This window comes from Alosa alosa, chromosome 18, assembly GCF_017589495.1.
Source record: "Alosa alosa isolate M-15738 ecotype Scorff River chromosome 18, AALO_Geno_1.1, whole genome shotgun sequence".
NCBI classification, from domain to species: Eukaryota; Metazoa; Chordata; class Actinopteri; order Clupeiformes; family Clupeidae; genus Alosa; species Alosa alosa.
The window spans coordinates 21,367,878-21,385,776 of NC_063206.1; the positions used below are offsets into that span (position 1 = coordinate 21,367,878).

Sequence of the window (17,899 nt, forward strand, 5' to 3'; positions counted from 1 at the left end):
CATACCAAGGTCTTTGCTTTTAATGTCATTTATTATATTACTTATAAAACAAGACACTAGTATCAGCAACATGCACAGATCAAGACAAAGCATGACAAAACATGTTCAGCACAGAATGAGACTACAGTATTTTAAAAATCAGCTCTATGGGAACACAATAATGTGAAGGATTTTTTTTTTCTTTTTTCCCCTCTTTTTTGACTTGGCCATCTTAATCTGGCCGGCAGCTCTACTCCGTGGAAAGGGCTTGGCCTTTCTCCCAGCCCTCCCTGAGGCGTGCGAGGACGTTGTATTTCTGTGGCTGCAGGACCACGCCGAATTTGCCCTCTAGCGAAGGCAGCGGGTGTCCGGCAGGCACCTCCAGGCTGAAGCGCTGCAGGATCCACGACAGGAAGAGGAAGAGCTCCATCTTGGCCAGGGCCTCCCCCAGGCACACCCGCACCCCGGCGCCAAACGGCAGGTAGCTGGCTGACGGACAGCACAGACCGCCGCCCTCCTTGTCCAGGAACCGGCCTGAGGCGAAGCACAGGGGGTGGGGTGGGGTGGGGTGAGTGAGAGAGAGGTCACAAGATGGCACTTTGTTTAGCCTATCTCAATATTTGAAGCATGATACCCTTTTATGGATTTTGTTGTTTTGTAGGAGCGCATTTGTGTTTGTTTTTACTGTGTCTGTTCTCACCAGGGTCAAAGAGGTCTGGGTTTTTCCATTCTTTTTGGTCGTGGTGCAGAGACCAGAGGTTGACAATAACTCGAGTTCCTCTTTTAACATTGTAATCCCCAATACTGGAAAGGACAGGAAATCACACATTAGGAATCACCTCAGGCCAAGAAAAAATTCTCTCTTCCTCATAAATGGCCATGTGTAACTGATATTTGCTAAATTATACACTGAATACTGAATCATACTGTGTTAATCACCTACATTTTACAAAAACCAGTCACCTCCATGTAGGAATATAAATGTCTATGTGGTGCTTACAGAATAGTAAAACTGAGATGGCAAGAAATCACACACATTCAGTGCTGTCCCAGTTACCTCATTTAATTTAGTCGTAACTGCAAAAAGGATGTTGGTCAGACTTCCTTTGTCATTAAAGGGAGGTGGAGAGGGTGCGCGTACCTGGCATCAGTTGTGGCTACGTGGGGAATGAGTAGGGGGGAGACGGGCCGGATGCGGAGCACCTCTCTGATGGTGGCCTCCAGGTAGGGGAGGTTGCCCCGGTCACTGAGCTGAGGGTGCCGGTCCCTTCCAATCTTTCTGTCCAGTTCGGCCTGAATCTTGGTCTGCACCTGAACACAAGCAGTAGCATTAAAAAACTGGTCATTTCACTCGTAAGTTCTTGTTTCCAGTTCAACACTGGACATAATAATAATGAATTTAAGGTCAAAGGTTCAATTAAATAGTTAAGTCCAATAGTGGTTATGGTATATTAATGGAGTTTCATTATTATTATTATTATTATTATTGTTATTATTATCTTTATCTAAATTAATTTAATACACAGTCAGAACCATTTCTGTTGACCTGTCAGACTTGAATACCAGTTCCTCCCTACCTGTGGATGATGTATTAGATATGCGATTGTCCATTTCAGAACAGTCGTGGTTGTCTCCACCCCTGCCCCAAAAATATCGCCAACGGTCATGAGGACGTGGTCATCGGTCAGGCCCACATCCTGGGTGCTTGTGTTGTTGTTCTCCGCGCTGCGCTTGGCCCGCAGCAAGGCATCTAGCAAATCCCCCTGGATGTTATCACTGTAGTTGGTCTGCAGGGGGCGACAAAGATGGTTTTAACCAGTTAGTCAAAGATGCCGTCATTGCACTTGGCTCTGAAAGGCCACACAAAGAATAATGTGATTGCACCAAAATTACATCAGCCTCCATAACTAAACAGACAAGGCTATCCAAACAGTCTTGCCCTCAAGATACTGTCTTGTGTACCTTATGTTCCTCATATTTCTTCTGAAGCAGCTTGTCTCTGATAGACACACAGTCCCTGAGGATTTTCAGGTCTTTGTTTGGGAAAATCTTTCAAAAAGAAAAACATTGTTGATGTATAGTGACATTTCGAATTCAAGAAATGATCATTCTTCGCCATTTGATAATATCTGTCTGATGTATGTTGCAGACTCTTATTTTACATGTCTGAATGGTATAAATGGTGCTGATAAAAAAGTTGATCACAAAAAAAGGAGTGATCATTCCTGTAACTTAATTACCACATGTGGAAGTTTACCTGTAGCCATGGAAATATATCCACCAGGCTGTCTTTGGCAACTGTGTCCACTATTCCCTGACTGTACTCAAGCATGGCCTCAAACTCTTGGTCTCCCCGCTTGTAAGAGGAGCTGAAGCACAGGGAACAGACCACGTTAGTGACCGCGCGGGTCAGCTCCGGAGCCAAGTCCACAGCCAAGCTCTGCATCTCGCCCATAGTCTTACACATGGAATCGGCCTCCCTGCAGACTGAAGACAGAATGGTAGAGAGATAAAGCATGTGAGGAAAGACAGAAGAAGGCAGGGGGAAAGGAAGTACAAAGATAGAAATCAGTACAGATGTAGGCTTTGATGGATGCTTTCGATATCTTAAATGCATTTCTGATTCACTGATTCACTGACTCACTGATTTTCTCAATCGAAGCAGTCCCCTCTCCAAACATGCAGAGAGCCCCATGCACCATCTTGCGATGAAACTTCCAAGTGGGACTGTAGTCTGCAAAAGCTATGTCTTTGCCATCGCGTGTTAAGATGTCTGTAGTGACCTTAAAGAGACATTAACTGTTTATTATAAACAAAAAGGCACTTGTGTTCTGTCAAATAACACTATCTTTCAATCACAATCCTTTATATACTCACAGTCCGTGGTCTTCCAGCAAATGTTTTTCCTTTCCTCATGAGGACCTCTTTTGCATGTTGGTGGTTGTTGACTATGATGACATTGTGTGAGCCCATCATGAAAGAGTATGTATCCCCATACTTCTTCTGCAGCTCCTGGAAGAAGATGTGTGGTGGTCGATCAGTCTTCAAGCTGAGGAGGCTCCCAATGATGGGAAGGGAAGGCAGAGCTGGAGGACTCTGGTTTTGGGATGCGCCAAATCTCCTCTTCAGAAAATATAGAATCACCACAAATGCCGGAAACAAAAAAGTGCAAATGAGCCAAGCCATCATGTCAGTTTTCAGTGGAGCTGTTTGTAAGTTTGTTTGTTTTTATATGGTAGATGTTGAATGTTGACTTCAGCTTCCACTACTGCCAGGGGCTCTGCTCTGCATGGTCGCCGCCAGACTGAGAGTGTAGGTGGTGGCAAAGGGTTTTTATCCATGCTCCTCAATGTCATCCCCTTGACCCCAAATATTTTAACCATTTTAGCTATCTGCATGTGACACAACTGCAAGTCAACTGCAACAAATGTAGATGGGCCTGAGCTGGTTCAGGAAGCTAAATCATTTAAATAAGTGTAAAGCCTCAATGTCCTTAACATATTTTTTTATTTCCATTTCTAGTTATTTATTATTGTTGGGTTATAATAGGAATAGCTATAGAGTGGACGTTAAAATAAAGAACTACAATTACTCATTAGACAGTTTTTATTCTACAGGTTGTGCTATTTCCACTGTGACTTTTGCCTGTCAATGATGTTCGTTTGTCCTTCTTGCTACGCCGTAGCTGTAGATCAGTCATGGCGTCCTCAGATTCTCAACCCCGCTTTGGTCAATCCGTTAAAGGCCTTTTATCGGATAAAGTAGGGTCTTGCAGTGGAGATGTTATCGCCCTCACTCGTCAGGTTTTGAAGGGATCACGCAGTCAAGAGGTGATTTAGAAATACGGGAACGAAATTGATATATGTTCTGGAAATAGGCGCTGTCAAGGCAGTGTTTTGGTTAGTAGCTGACTGGCTGGCTTGCTAGCTAGCTAGCTAGGGAAAGGGTTACTTGCTATTTAATTACTAGGCGTGTTTTTCAGTGAAAACATATTTACAAACTGTCAAAATGTCACACTGTTGTAAAACGAGTGGTTCGATATATATTTACACCATGTTAACTCGTGGACAGAAAGAGAGGTGTAATGTTAAAGTTACTTCTCTGTTAGCAAATAATGTCTCTAACTAACGTTATCTAGTTTGCATAAACCCGTAATTTTACTGTATTTGTTGACATTGTTTTTATAGTATTATTCATTATAAAATGTAGCATAAAAGTGTCACCAAAATATATCCCTATCTCAGTGTAAAAAATAAATTTCAGCTTCTCAGCCAAGCGGCTAGAAATATGGTCATTCAAGAGGATGCAATTCTGCATTCGGAAGATGTAAGTAACCTCAGCATTACCATAATTCTTCATAATTCGTAATCTAAGGCATCATAGATGTAGCCTACGCACCTGAGTACAGTTTTCAATGGCAAACGGGTAAATACATGAATGACATATAACTGGATTATTTGTCTAAAATGAGTAAAGTAGGGCACATGTCTGTCATGTTCGTTGATCATAATGTATTTTATGTCGATATGTACAGAGTCTTAGAAAGATGTCCATCATAACCACTCACCTACAGTACCAGTAAGTGCCTTTGTTTTTTGTAAGAATGCATAGAATTATGTTAACTCAACTGAAAATAGTTTGAGCATGCTGTAGATAGGAGATGAGTGATTTTAACCTCCTTGTGTAGTTGTCTAATTTATTTATGTTACCCTTCAGACAGGAGGCCATTCAGAAAAAGTAAGTCATAATAAATTCCCTTTTACATCATATGATTATGGTATTGTACCATCACCTTCGATTCAAAGCCCAAACATTCTGTGACGAAAAATCTCTTTTTGTGTTGCTGACAGTGTGGAAAACTCAAGAAATCTCCAGGACCAACTCAAACACCTATTAAAATGAACTTGGAAACTAAAAGAAAATGTCTTTTACACTGTTGGGAATGTCCTATTCAGCTATGAGAATTATGTATGTGTTGCTGCATACACCTTTTGCACTGCAGGCCAGCCTACACTTACACTTGTGTTTTGACAACAATGATGGCTTTGTATGTATACTGTTTACCCTGAGACATTGAGATGTATGAAGTTTGCCTTGTCAGATCATAAGCCCTTCCCTGGGAAGTCATTACAGGTACTTTCTTGCCATTCGATTTGTATTTATCATTATCATTACCGCCAAATGTTTACACAATTCATGACTTGAATTTCCAGGGTGTAAATATGATCTTGTTTCCCAATTATATGTGAGGAGTAATATCTTGCTTTTCCCACAATATTTATTTCTAAGTTTTAGCATTTGCCTTTTAAAGTATTCATTTTCATTTCAGCCAGTTATTGACCGTTGCAAATGTCAATACTGAGCTATAATTGAAATAAAATAAAATAAAATACATTGCTGTTGTATTTACATGATATTTGCTTTGATGATATTAATGTGTCATATCTAAGGCACATGTGTCCAGTTCACTCCTACACTCTGTGTGGAGGTGTTTAAGGGGCCACCTGCACCAAAAAGAAAATGCATCCTAGGCAAGGCCAAGCAGATGTCTGTCCTAGGCTGCAGCCTTGGCCAGACACCGACTTTGAATTGCCTGAGTGCAAGTTTACCGCGGCAGGGTTTTGCATCAAGTGCTCTAACACATATATTCACATGTCTTCTCCAAGAAAGTAATGCAATAATGCAGAATTGAGTGCTTGCCCGTGTTGGTTCCGGTTGAGTCAATAGCAAAGAGTGAAACAATATCCCAGTGTTTGAATGATGTTTTCTATCACATAACACTTTGTCCAACACAAGTACATCTGATTCGATTTGGATACATTATTATTAATGAATGGTCCCCAAAGATCTTGTGTGTGCTTTCCATTAAATAAGACACTTTCAGGTAAACACAATGTGCATTAGGTTCTCCTGCTTTTGATGCATCTTGATACTTTAATTAGGGCACGTCTCATTCCTACAAAACAACCAGTTAAGGTCCGTATTTCTTCATTTGTATCAGAAAATACCCAAAGAGGTCAAGTAAATGAATCAGTGCAGACGTAGGTCAGTTTCTTGTACTTGTACAGATGTACTTGTACTCTAACTCACATTTGTATTACATTTGGATTATTCTGGAATGCAACTTCAAACGTGCAACTGCATGGTGCAAAGAAGGCATGTTTCAAAACCTTGAGGTGAAGAAAATGTTCCTCTCGAAAACCTTGAAATTCCAGCTTATCAGTCGACAAGGCCTCCTGAAGAGAATAGTTAACCCCTCGGCAGAAACTTTTAAAATGAAATCAGCTGAACTGGGTACAAGGAAGAGCCAAACAGTTCATCAATATATCCATATCAAAGAATATAAAAGTTTTGTCCAGACTACATGCAACAGGCTACTTCTTGCATGAATAATATCATAATTGTGGGCACCATAGAAAATCCTAAGAACATAATGAAGACATGACAAAAAAATTACAATGACAATAAGTAATTTCATGGCTTATGGCACCACATCAAATGAGTAGTATAAAAACACAATTTGCTACTTAATTATAATTTTCGCTTTAGCATTGATGATATATTCTCAAATTACTTGTACCTTTATTAGCTCTAGGTTTGGACATGATAGGGGTTTGACTTACCACCAGGCAGTTCTGGGTGTATATCTTTTGTGTTTATCAGTGTCTACCATATTTATCCAAGGATTTTTTGGTGGGATTTTGACATTAACCCCTGTTATATAAAAGTCAAGTCATGTTTATTTATATAGCACACTTAAACGCAATGCAATTGAGGTGCTCTAAGATAGAAATATATTAAAGATACTGACATACTAGTAGAACGACATGTAGCCTTGGTTTCTAGGCCAGTTTTGGTCAGCCATCATTTAAATAAGCAACTGATTTGGGTCATGTCACCAAGGTTTAAATTAGGCTATTTAAAGGCAGTTTTAATCAATGCATCACTCGGTATTTGCACCTAAACAATCGGAATGGACAAGTGTAACTCCTAGGTCTACATGACTACTTGATTAAACACGCGATCAAACAAAAGACATTTCCAAGGATTAGGTGTCCAATACAGGCACATTTGGGTGTGTCATGAGGTGGCGTCTGGCTCCCCCTGCAGAAGCATAAGGGTACAGGATCCATCCGGTGGTTTATTCATCAAAACATATATCAAATTGTTCATTCCGACAAGGTTTTGGTTTATTAAACTACCTTCCACTCGTATTGAAATTAATTTATGCTAATAGTTTTTCTTTAATGGTCTGGAGTAGGCTACGTTCGGAAGAGAAAAATAATTATGAATAACCTACACAAATCCACCTTTAAATGACACGACAGTGTTCGCACCAATGTGGCCATAACATAGCCTATAAAGAGTCATCAAGATCACCAAGCCAGACGAAGAGGCACTGTGAACGCGAATTGCGTAGAAACCAAATACATTAAGATCGTTTGTCCTTGGAAAGTAGAAATACATTAAGATCGTTTGTCCTTGGAAAGTAGAAATTCAGCCTGTGAGCCTGGTGAAATTGTCTATGAAACCAACTACTCACCATCCAAATTAAAATGCCAGTCACCGCTGTATGGAACATCTGTCTTTAACCTCTGACAGCTGTTCGGTCATTAGAGTGTTTAGATTGGATGCCAGACACCACTCCTACTTCCCAAGACCTCCCACCTTAACCATGGATTGGTCGTCCAATAAATCAGCCGCACCATTCACGAGGATGTGGCGTTCCTTTGCATGTTTATTTTGAGTTGCCATTTGTCCAAGGAAACCATAAGACCCACCCTTCTGTGTATACACCACATCATTGGATTTTAGGACTGTCCATCACTGTACATCTGGAATAACACGAGTATTCACATAGTCCGCGCTACCGTGTAGCCTGCAGGCCACGGGAGAGGGTGAGTTATGGCAGTTTTAATGTTTGACGTGAGACAGGCCGTTGCGAAGATGAAAGCGGACTCCGATTCACTCTGACTTCATGCACCCTTTTTTAATTCAGTAAAACATGCCCACTGTCAACATGGCAGAGCAGTCGACTGCAGTGCCCTCTCCTAATATGGCGGCACTTAGCCCGGCTAGATCATTGACTGTTATTTTCTTAATTGTCAGCGGCTATCTGGTAAGCTCTACAAATGGAAAGGAGGGGACAGAGGAAACTGTCATCATAGGTATTAGGCTGGAGAATTCGGACGAAATATCCTACATGGATGGAGGCTTTTTGCGCGTTAGCGAGCGCTCGCGTGTCAAGTTGAGGGTCTATGGGCAAAACATTAACAACGAGTCGTGGTCCAAGATTGCCTTCACTGAGCACAGGCAAACAAGTGTCCCGAAGGACGCGGATAGCCCGTCAGACTTGAACCTGCAGAACCATGGCGATGCGTATTCGGGAGAGACATGCAGCATCCGCTCCTCTGATATAATTATTCTTCCCCATGTGATAGTGGACCGAAAAACATCGGGCTTGATTGAAATAGACGTGAAACCTCTACGGAAAACAGAGAAGAGTAAAGCTTACTACCTTTGCATTGCCACGGCATCTGCCGGCCCACCAGGTACATCGGACGGGTGGCCTGAGAACACCTGGATTTACCACGATGGCCTAGACACCAAAGTGCTTGTGGTGGAGGAGAAAAAGTTCCTCCTACCGTTCTGGCTCCAGGTGATCTTCATCGGGATGCTGCTCTGCCTCTCGGGGATGTTCAGTGGGCTAAACTTAGGACTTATGGCCCTTGACCCCATGGAACTGAGGATAGTTCAAAATTGTGGGACAGAGAAAGAAAGGAAATATGCAAAGAAGATCGAACCTGTGCGAAGTCAAGGTAACTATTTATTGTGCTCTCTTCTATTAGGAAACGTCCTAGTAAACACAACACTGACTATTTTGCTGGACGACATTGCTGGGTCGGGTTTGATAGCCGTGGTAGTGTCCACTATTGGCATTGTCATTTTTGGCGAGATTGTACCTCAAGCTATCTGCTCACGGCACGGACTGGCGGTGGGTGCAAACACAATTTTTCTGACGAAATTTTTCATGATCCTCACCTTCCCTGCTTCATACCCGGTGAGTAAACTTTTGGACCATGTACTTGGACAAGAGATTGGCACTGTGTACAACAGAGAGAAACTGTTAGAGATGCTTAGGGTGACGGATCCCTACAATGACTTGGTGAAAGAGGAGCTGAACATCATTCAGGGTGCTCTGGAACTCAGGACCAAAACGGTGGAGGATGTGATGACCCCCTTGAGGGATTGTTTCATGATCACTTCAGAAGCCATCCTTGATTTTAACACCATGTCTGAAATTATGGGAAGCGGATATACCCGCATCCCTGTGTTTGAAGGGGAGAGGTCCAACATCGTAGACCTGCTGTTTGTTAAAGACCTGGCCTTCGTGGATCCGGATGACTGCACGCCGCTGAAGACCATCACCAAGTTCTACAGCCACCCGCTACACTTTGTCTTCAATGACACAAAGTTGGATGCTATGCTTGAGGAATTTAAGAAGGGTAAGGTTAGGAACGTTTTCTGATCTGTCATGCACCCAGTGGTGTACCCTACCTAGAAGAGTAGACATTCTTTTTTGCATTATGTAGCCTATGGCACTGCACACCTAATCTTTCTTTTAATCTTTTAAGTGTTCTAAGTTCATAACTTAACGCCCTCAGTCACCCTATGTGAGATTCATAGAAAGATTATTGCCGAAAGATTGCTGTCAGACATGTTACTCAGTGTACTCAATAAAGCCATATAGTTTATGATCCTGTAATTACTATAGTTCAGTGAGTGCATACGGTAGTATCAAGGGCTTAAATAATAGTTTTAGGTGACACCAATACTTGTGCTTTGACCTCATCTCTTTCCCTCCCTTGGATCTGCCTTAGAATATCAGTCCACTTCACGCATAAACAGGACTAGTCCCGGCCCATCCGTTGAATACAGGCAGGATTTGGTCCAGGTTTGTGCTGATGCTGAATATTTACCTGGGGGTTTAACCAGGTCCTGTTTACACTTGGGTCTTTCAAATGTGCTTAGGGCAACCAGATCAAAAGTGAACAGCTGAGGTGCATCACTGTTTACACCTGTGCCCAACTTGTATATCCAGAGATGTTGTTGACCACTTGTGTTCCTATTTCATTAGGAACACTGTTCACCTCCACTGGAAGTCACCTTGTTTGAGGTGAATCTGGACACATTAGTGTTTACACTACAAAAGATATGTGGTCAAATGCATACCGAACCACCTCAGCAAGTAACTTGAGTAATCGCATCACAATACATCTTGGTGGTTATCCCTTGTGATCCCGTCAGCCAAGATGACCCTAGTTATTTCCACTTGTAAGCTTGAATACATCAGAACATCCGTATTTAATTAACAGACATCTACGTTTCTATTAATGCTTGGGCCCAGAATTATTGTCTGTCATAGGGCCCAAATTATCTAGCAGCGGCGAGGTAATGGAATTCTTCAGCACACAGTGCATGCACTGATCCACTTGAGCCCCTACCACAATGGTAGTAGTGATAGCAGACTTACACAGTGGTCTCTGCCTTAAACTGCACTGCAAAGTTGTGATTAAAACACCTACTGTAAGTACTGTGTGCTCAACAGTGGCTTTTTCGGGGGCTCAAGATTGATAGGATGACAGAGCGATGTCACCTGAAGGCGTTGTGCATCTGAGACAACAGGTACACAGATGTTTACAGCTTGGCCATTCCCTCACCTGCCACCCACCATATCTGCCCTCCAGCAGCCACAGATCTCTTTAATGTAGATAAAGGGCCTCTCTAGGCTCTCTCAAACACTATATTGTGTGTGTGTGTGTGTTTGTGTGTGTGCCCACATACCTGCTGAGTAATATCGTCCTGACGCAGCCATCATTTTATGCTTCTCATTCTAAACGTATAAAGTGACACTGCAGGACCAGTCACACAGGCACTCTGGTTGGCACTCTGGAATACAAATACATAAAGCAGTGGTTGTCACTTCCCATTACGCAGTGTACTGTGTCTCAGTTCCCTTGCATTGCCATCTGCCTCCAGTCTAATAGCCAGGCCAGGTCATCTCTCTTGTTAATGTTTACAGAGGACGCTCCTCAGTGGTGTCTGTCTACTGGTCTCTGTCTGTGTGTGTGTTCCCTATGAATGTACCAGCATGACTTTCCTGAACCAACACCACATATTATGATTACTTCTGTATTAATGTAATGCATGAGTCATCTAAATAGCTCCATAAAACCACTCTATTCATGATCCTGTAGTAGTCACAGTCATATTTGGAAGGCATGCAGAGGGCCTTCCCAGAATTAGTTTGTACGTCTGTAAGAGTCCTTAACCGTGAGAGGTAAATCCTTTTGAGAATACTTGGGTCTTTGGCATAGTTACATAATCACCGGTGTTCACTGGACTGTTACCTGGACTGTGTAGTATCAGTAGCTCATTGCTGTAGAGCAACCGTGTGATGCTAAGAATATCAGTAGTGATTAGTGATCTATTCATTGAAGTTCAAAGAAAATCATAAAACAGTCATGGCGTAATCAAGTACTAGTATACAAATAATTCTGCACCTCACAATAAACATCAATAAAACAAACAAAAAAACTGTCGCGGTCAAACTGGAAGGGCAGTGAAGCCTGCTTTAGTTTCTCAGAGTAACATGTAGAAGGGATGCCGTGTTTGTGATAAAACAGACTATCATCAAGTTAAGTAAGTTGCTGTCTGATAACGTAAGTAAAATTGTCTCATTTAGTACCATTCAAATCTTGGATTCTATGGATTCTATAAAAACAACTACATTTTATACCTCATAGTCTCTATCGTTGATGTATATATCATGTTTTCCTCACAGTTTGTTGATGCCCAGTTTGGCCCAGTCCACTGAGTGCCCAGTATGAAGGCCCTGCCGGTAAACGCTTAGCTTTTTAAACAGGCCAACATTCCACCAGCTGTGGCACAACAGGAAATGGACTTAAAACAGATTTGGACAACAATTGATATGCGACCGTTTTACCGCACGAGGCTCGAGTCCATCAACAAAGCCTGTCTTAGAATCCCCCAATCGACCTCTGAAAGGGGCCGCTGATACCGTGTGGTTATGTCAGAGGTGTTTACTGCAAACAAACCACCTTTTAAATGAAACCTACAAAGTGAAAAAAAAAGTTCTCTGTTGTCTATTTGCACCCGCAGTAATAATGCTGACATATAGTTAAGGATTCCTATTCAATTCTTGTTTCTTTCCATTGGTAATTTTTCATAGTAATTTAAAAACGACACAAGGAAGCATAAAAACAGACTACCTCTGGCTTTTCCGCTGCACGATTAGAGGCACAGTCTTTTGCCTGGCAACAGTAAACATTGCATTGCACCGTTACCTTGGATAGCTCCAGTTTTTAGAGGGTTCTCATAATTGGCTGTGAACCACCACTCCAGAACAGGAGATAATAACAATATTATTAATGTGGTAGATAATTTAACAAGCACATCACACACAACACACACATCCAGTACAGACACACACAGTTTACAGGACACACACATCCAAGTTTGATGATGTTTTGTTTGGGGGAAAGGGGAGGGTTGTTATCACCTCTGATGTTTTGTGATGGGTGTGTTATCACTTGTTATGTAAACGGGTGATCACTAAGGCAGCCAGCCCCATATTTTGGCTTTCCCTTGTGTTTATGAAGCGATGTTCCCCCCTAGGAATGAGAGGTATTCATGTGGGCTCGGAATGCCCTAATCCTTTAAGCGAGCCCTGGGCTTCACAGGGTTAATAGGCGTTTGTGTGGCGAGAGCCAGGTCATTAGCCCATATTGACATTGAGTCACGTCATTGCACAAACTACAGGCTGTTTTCCTGTCAAGCCACTGTGCTTTTAGGGGAAGGGATTAGTAATTGTGTTTTTGGTCACCTCAAAATAATATATACATACATGTCGCTAGACATATTATGACATGTTGTAAATGGGCTAGGAGGTGATGTATTTGGCTGAGGAACACTGCAACATGTGCAAATCCACTTTGTATTATGTTCTTCAAATGGTGATATGTGCATCAGTATTTAAGCTTAGAGATATGCATCACAGATAATATTTATATACACATATACATTTGTCTATGACTTCCTGCTCTGGCTTAATTGAAACCCAGACACGTCAACAACCCTCTGTGTATGTGCTGGGAACAGCAGTAGGACTTGGATTCCTGCGACTCTCACGGCGTGCGGTCACACCAGGCTTGGCCACTTTCAGTGGGGACTTAACTTGTTGTGCCTTTGAGGCTTTGTGTCACAGCTAATTGTTTTCATTTAGGTATTAATAAGGATTTGCACAGCTTTCAATAGCCAGGGCCAGACGTGTTCATGTTTCCAGGCTGCTAATTGCCATTGGCACACTTCAGTTGCTCAAATACGCTGATTCCTAGTTTTTTTCTTTTCTTTTTAAGGTGGGGCTATTAGCGTGGGATTGGATTGATTTGCCAGCATCACTGGGAGTTGTGGAGGGTGGCCGTGCCCTGGGAATCATGTGTGGGAGTGTAGGGAGGTCTGATGGATGTTTGCTTCATAAGGGAAAATGTGGTGAGGTTTAGTTGCACCTATCTCTTTCTCTCTCTCTCAGAAAGCACATGTGTAACCGGATCAGTGTATGAAATAATCAACAGAATCATTGTAAAGCACATTTTTGGATCAGTAGTCACATAGGCTGCTATGGGACCATGTTGTTTGGTTCTGTCTGTCATGAATGGAAGCACATCGCTGCACTTAAGCATGCAGTTTTACAGAGCACCATATTTTAATCAGGTGCAGGTGTATCACACACTGAATTACAGAATTGCTTGGAGATGTTTGTGCATGGGAAGGGTTTTCTGCAGCTGCTTTTCTTAATATGCATAAGGAACTCAGTGTTCATATCTCTCCAAATTCAAATTATAGCCCTTTTCAATTGTTTGTTTAACCCATTGTCTAGTTTCTTTGGAATACATTGCTTGGTTGCTGACTGGACCACACAGATTCAACATGCTCAGTGCATTTAACCTTTGTTGCACAACTGTAGATTTAATCTTTCCAGACTACTCAGACATGACCATTTTGAAGTATCCCATACTTAACTTGGGATCAAATGTCATCAAGATCAACCCTTTAGAGACCTTGGGATGCCTTGTTTGAAAAGGACCAGACACATTTCCCATATATATTCATTGCATTGAAAAATATTCATGGAGAGCATCATTGAGTAGCCACCCACAGTCTCAGGGACTATTTTTAGAGAAATTCCATTATGGAAAAAATCTTAGAAAAAAAAACCCCATTCCATAAATAAATGGGAATTGAGAGAGCAGTTCTGTGAGGCACATTGTGTTTGTTTGAGTGTGTGTGAGAGAGAGGGAGAGGAAGAGTGTTTGCATGTGTGTCAGTGGATGTTTGAGCGGCAACCGAGTATCTAACGTTTTTTTTTTTTTGGAGCAAGAGCCTGTGCTGTGTTGGAATCAACACTATAGTGTTCTCTAGTAAGGTATAAATTCTGTCTCCAGCTCACAGTCAAATGTCATTGTTCAGGTCTTCTGTGCACAGTACGTCTGATTATCCATCTTCTTCAACTCAATCCCACATCCTCCCAACCTCACCACTAATAGCCTTTTTCCACCGACAGAACCAGCTCTGTTCCTGTTTGTGAATCAACATTTGAACCGGTCGGGGCATTTCAATCAAACAAAACGGTTCGGAACCTGGCACTTTGTTTCAGAGCTTGAACAAGAAAATAGTTGTTTTTTCCTGTGAACCGGAGTGGGCGTGTCACTTCAGAGGGGAGAACCGTTCAGAAGGGAGAAGGCTTAAACCATGCATTTTCCCTCCTTATCAACTGTTGCCATGAGTAAACAAAACTAGTCAACTAGCACTAGACTGCAGACGTTAACTAGCATTTTACACAGCGCATTTCTGCCATTTTTACAGGACAACTGTCATATCATTCTCCCATTCATGCATCTCATTAAACTTTTGTTTTGCATGCAACACCCATTGTTGATAATGTACCCTGGGTTTTTTTCTAAACTGGTGGAAATGCGGGCTGGTTCACTAAATAGCACCCAAGTTCAACGAATTCTGAATGGAACTGGTTCAAGAACGGGTTCTCTATCGGTGGAAAATGCCTTAAGAGCATGACATTCAACCCCCCCACACACACACACACACACAAACTCACTCACACACTACAGTTAACCCAGAAGAATTTGTTTGAAAATATGTGTTGTATTTCAGACAGCCTTAGTGCCAGATTGAGAGTCTAAGCAAACATACTAAATGGCCGTCTTGCTGTGCCGGTCAAGGAAGTATGAATGGACATTGTATGTTTTCCTTAATCGTTGGCATTCCTTCTATGTTTCTTGAAAGATACTTTTGTGGGAAACTATGAAAGTATGACTGACCTAGTCATTGGTCATTCTTTAGTCATGTTGGGGTCCACCAGAGCATGCTGGAGACTACGCACGGGCCTCAGACTGCTGTTGACGTAAACATCTGTCTTCACGTAGGGTTCAAAAAGGTGTTTACACAGCTGTCACAAAGTCATAAGTCTTCTACCATTCAAGAATGTGTGTGTGTGTGAGAGAGAGAGGAAAAGTGTGTGTGTGTGTGTGTGTAGTGTGTGTGTGTCATTCATAAGAACATACTGAGGCATGGAAAACCTTTGACACAGCGTGGGCGTTCTCCAGGATCCCAGATCACACAGTGACCGACTTCTTGGGCCGGGAACTTGGAACTTGGTGCCATGCTGTTGCCCACATTTGGCCTGCGCCATTTCTACCGAACATTCTGTAAACGTGGGCATTGCCTCTGGCCAGCACCTTGCGTTTTCCTCATGTCAATGGGAACTTTGATGTGAATACAAGTGGAAGAATGGCTGGGGCCAACAGGGAAACGGAGAAAAGGACCTGTTACAACACCAATACAAAAATAAAGGACTAGTGTAGCAGATCTAACAAAAAGGCCTTTGTATGTAGTGAACTGTCAAGGTTTCCATGTTTTTAGCAGACAAAGTTTGAGCCTGATGTAAAGAACCATTTTGAACCTGTTCTACCACTCACAAAAATACAGAAAGCATGCTCATTGTACGCACAGATGTGCTTCTTAGATACAATGCATAGCATAGTGTTTTTGTTACGCAGATTGTAGGACCAGGGGTTAATAACTCCAAGGTCCAACATTTGGGTTGCACAAATAGTGGGAAAAAATACCTCTGCACATCGCTTTGTATGAAAGCATCAGCTAAATATATAAATGTTAATGTATATAATGTATGAAGCGGATTCATAGTGGAGACATGATCACATACAGTGTGTAGTCTTTTGCGCAGTGAGGTTGGCCATGATTTACTGAGCTTGTCAACATGAGTTTGTTTCCTTGCGGATGGTTCTTAGTGAGTGAGACTCAGAGGACAGCAGGTCACACCGCTGTCACTTCGGTGAGAGCTGCAGCCGGAACGCAATGGAAACTTCATTTTGGGGCTAATATTAGCCCTATGCTCTGGAAAATTCCTTTGAAATGATCACTAGCTGAGAAACAGGAAAAGAATTTTCTTTAACGTTTTGGGTTGACAGTGCCGGGCAGGAATCTTTTTTTTTCTTCTTCCCTTTTCCCTTTTTTTTCCCAAAGCTGCTTATCGAGGGGGTCCTGGGAACCCAGTTGTGGAAGCATGGGAGATTTGTAAAGAAAACGCGGCAAGATTTCTGCTCTCAGTAACTTACGTCGACTAGTCTTTGGGCAGTTTTATGCTCATTACAGACTTGAGATAAGGTTAGAAAACAGTACTATGCAGTGCTTTATCAGTGTCTCACTCATCTCCCATGTGTCCTAATAGTCCAGGCAAAGTACCGTTTTACGACAGACTAATTGTAAAATAAATTTTTGCAGCTTAGATCATTTCTATGAGGTGTCCAGAACAACATACTAAAAGTCCTAAGAAATCCTAGTTGAGGAAATATGTTAAATTCTCATCAATCCAAGATGTGTGCCAAGAAGGCCAGTACACCCCCAATGGGGCTATTTTCTCCCTTTACTCCTATCAAAATTAAACTTTACACAATGAAAGTACCTATGAAAAGTACATTTCTTTGTATTAGTTTCTTTGAAAATTATGTGTCCTAATGTCCTAATTTGCATAGGCAGAAACACCATTCATATTAGTCTTTGGGCTAGGTGGGGTCCACATGCACCCCCCACTACTAGACTTAAGTGGTATTTTCTTGTAGCCCTGGTCCCAGAGTTTAAGAAAAAACATGTTAACAAGAAATAAACTCATTTCCACTGTACCTGGTAGACCACTAAGTACATTTCCCATTGAAATGAATGGGATGTTATGGATTTAAGTGAAGAGAGTGTATGCATAATACATTTTGGTCTGTACCATGAAGGGAAAACTGGTTTACCTATATAAACCATATATTTTCTGAAAGGATGTGATCTAACATAGGTTTTGACCTTTCTCACCCACCCCTTTACTTTGCTGCCCGTTCATAATACATAGGGTATGAGTAAATCGGGTATATGGCTCATACCTTTGGGTCTGTGCCATTTAGGAAAAACTGTTTCAACCATATAAACCATATATTTTCTGAAAGCTTATACCCTCAGGATGTGATCTAACATGACATGAAACATGTCCCATCCTCCTCATTAGTATGCTGCCCATGCATAACACATGTGGACCCCTCCTAGCCCATAGACTATTTGTATGACAAATACATAGGCCCAATCATCCTACTGCCAATGGGTGATGGCAATGCTGCTTTTAGACTGGCCTCTAACCTGAAAACTGCCTGGTTTGGTAGTACCTGCCAGGGGTATATCCCCCGCCAGTATAGTCTTCAGGGTCACTGAGGCACACACACAAGCCTCCCCACCACGACAAGGTAGCAACAACAGGGGAGTT

The 17,899-nt window shown here is 42.0% G+C and overlaps 3 protein-coding genes across 5 annotated transcripts in view; 2 read left to right on the forward strand and 1 right to left on the reverse strand.

Annotated features, from left to right (window-relative positions):
• Positions 1–10,928, reverse strand: LOC125311425 (steroid 17-alpha-hydroxylase/17,20 lyase). Of its 3 annotated transcripts, none has more exons than XM_048269475.1 (9): positions 7,523–7,576; positions 2,857–3,102; positions 2,624–2,762; positions 2,237–2,466; positions 1,942–2,028; positions 1,557–1,766; positions 1,121–1,290; positions 680–783; positions 1–513 (listed from the first exon to the last, which is right to left on the reverse strand). In XM_048269475.1, exons 1-9 carry the CDS (start codon positions 7,559–7,561, stop codon positions 230–232), a joined length of 1,509 nt encoding a protein of 502 aa, XP_048125432.1. In that variant the 5' UTR covers positions 7,562–7,576; the 3' UTR covers positions 1–229. The 3 variants fall into 3 exon arrangements, with proteins under 3 accessions (XP_048125432.1, XP_048125431.1, XP_048125434.1); XM_048269477.1 differs by lacking the exon at positions 7,523–7,576 and adding an exon at positions 10,825–10,928 and having other exon boundaries at positions 3–513; XM_048269474.1 differs by lacking the exon at positions 7,523–7,576 and having other exon boundaries at positions 2–513; positions 2,857–3,277.
• Positions 3,655–5,373, forward strand: borcs7 (BLOC-1 related complex subunit 7). Its single transcript, XM_048269481.1, has 5 exons — positions 3,655–3,809; positions 4,243–4,305; positions 4,514–4,557; positions 4,696–4,716; positions 4,830–5,373. Exons 1-5 carry the CDS (start codon positions 3,678–3,680, stop codon positions 4,879–4,881), a joined length of 312 nt encoding a protein of 103 aa, XP_048125438.1. The 5' UTR covers positions 3,655–3,677; the 3' UTR covers positions 4,882–5,373.
• cnnm2a (cyclin and CBS domain divalent metal cation transport mediator 2a) overlaps positions 7,708–17,899 on the forward strand; it is a 24,735-nt gene continuing 14,543 nt past the window's right edge. The window contains exon 1 of the mRNA XM_048269470.1: positions 7,708–9,485. Within this exon, the coding sequence (XP_048125427.1) occupies positions 7,985–9,485 (1,501 nt within the window). The 5' untranslated portion in view covers positions 7,708–7,984. The remainder of the gene's footprint in view (positions 9,486–17,899) is intronic.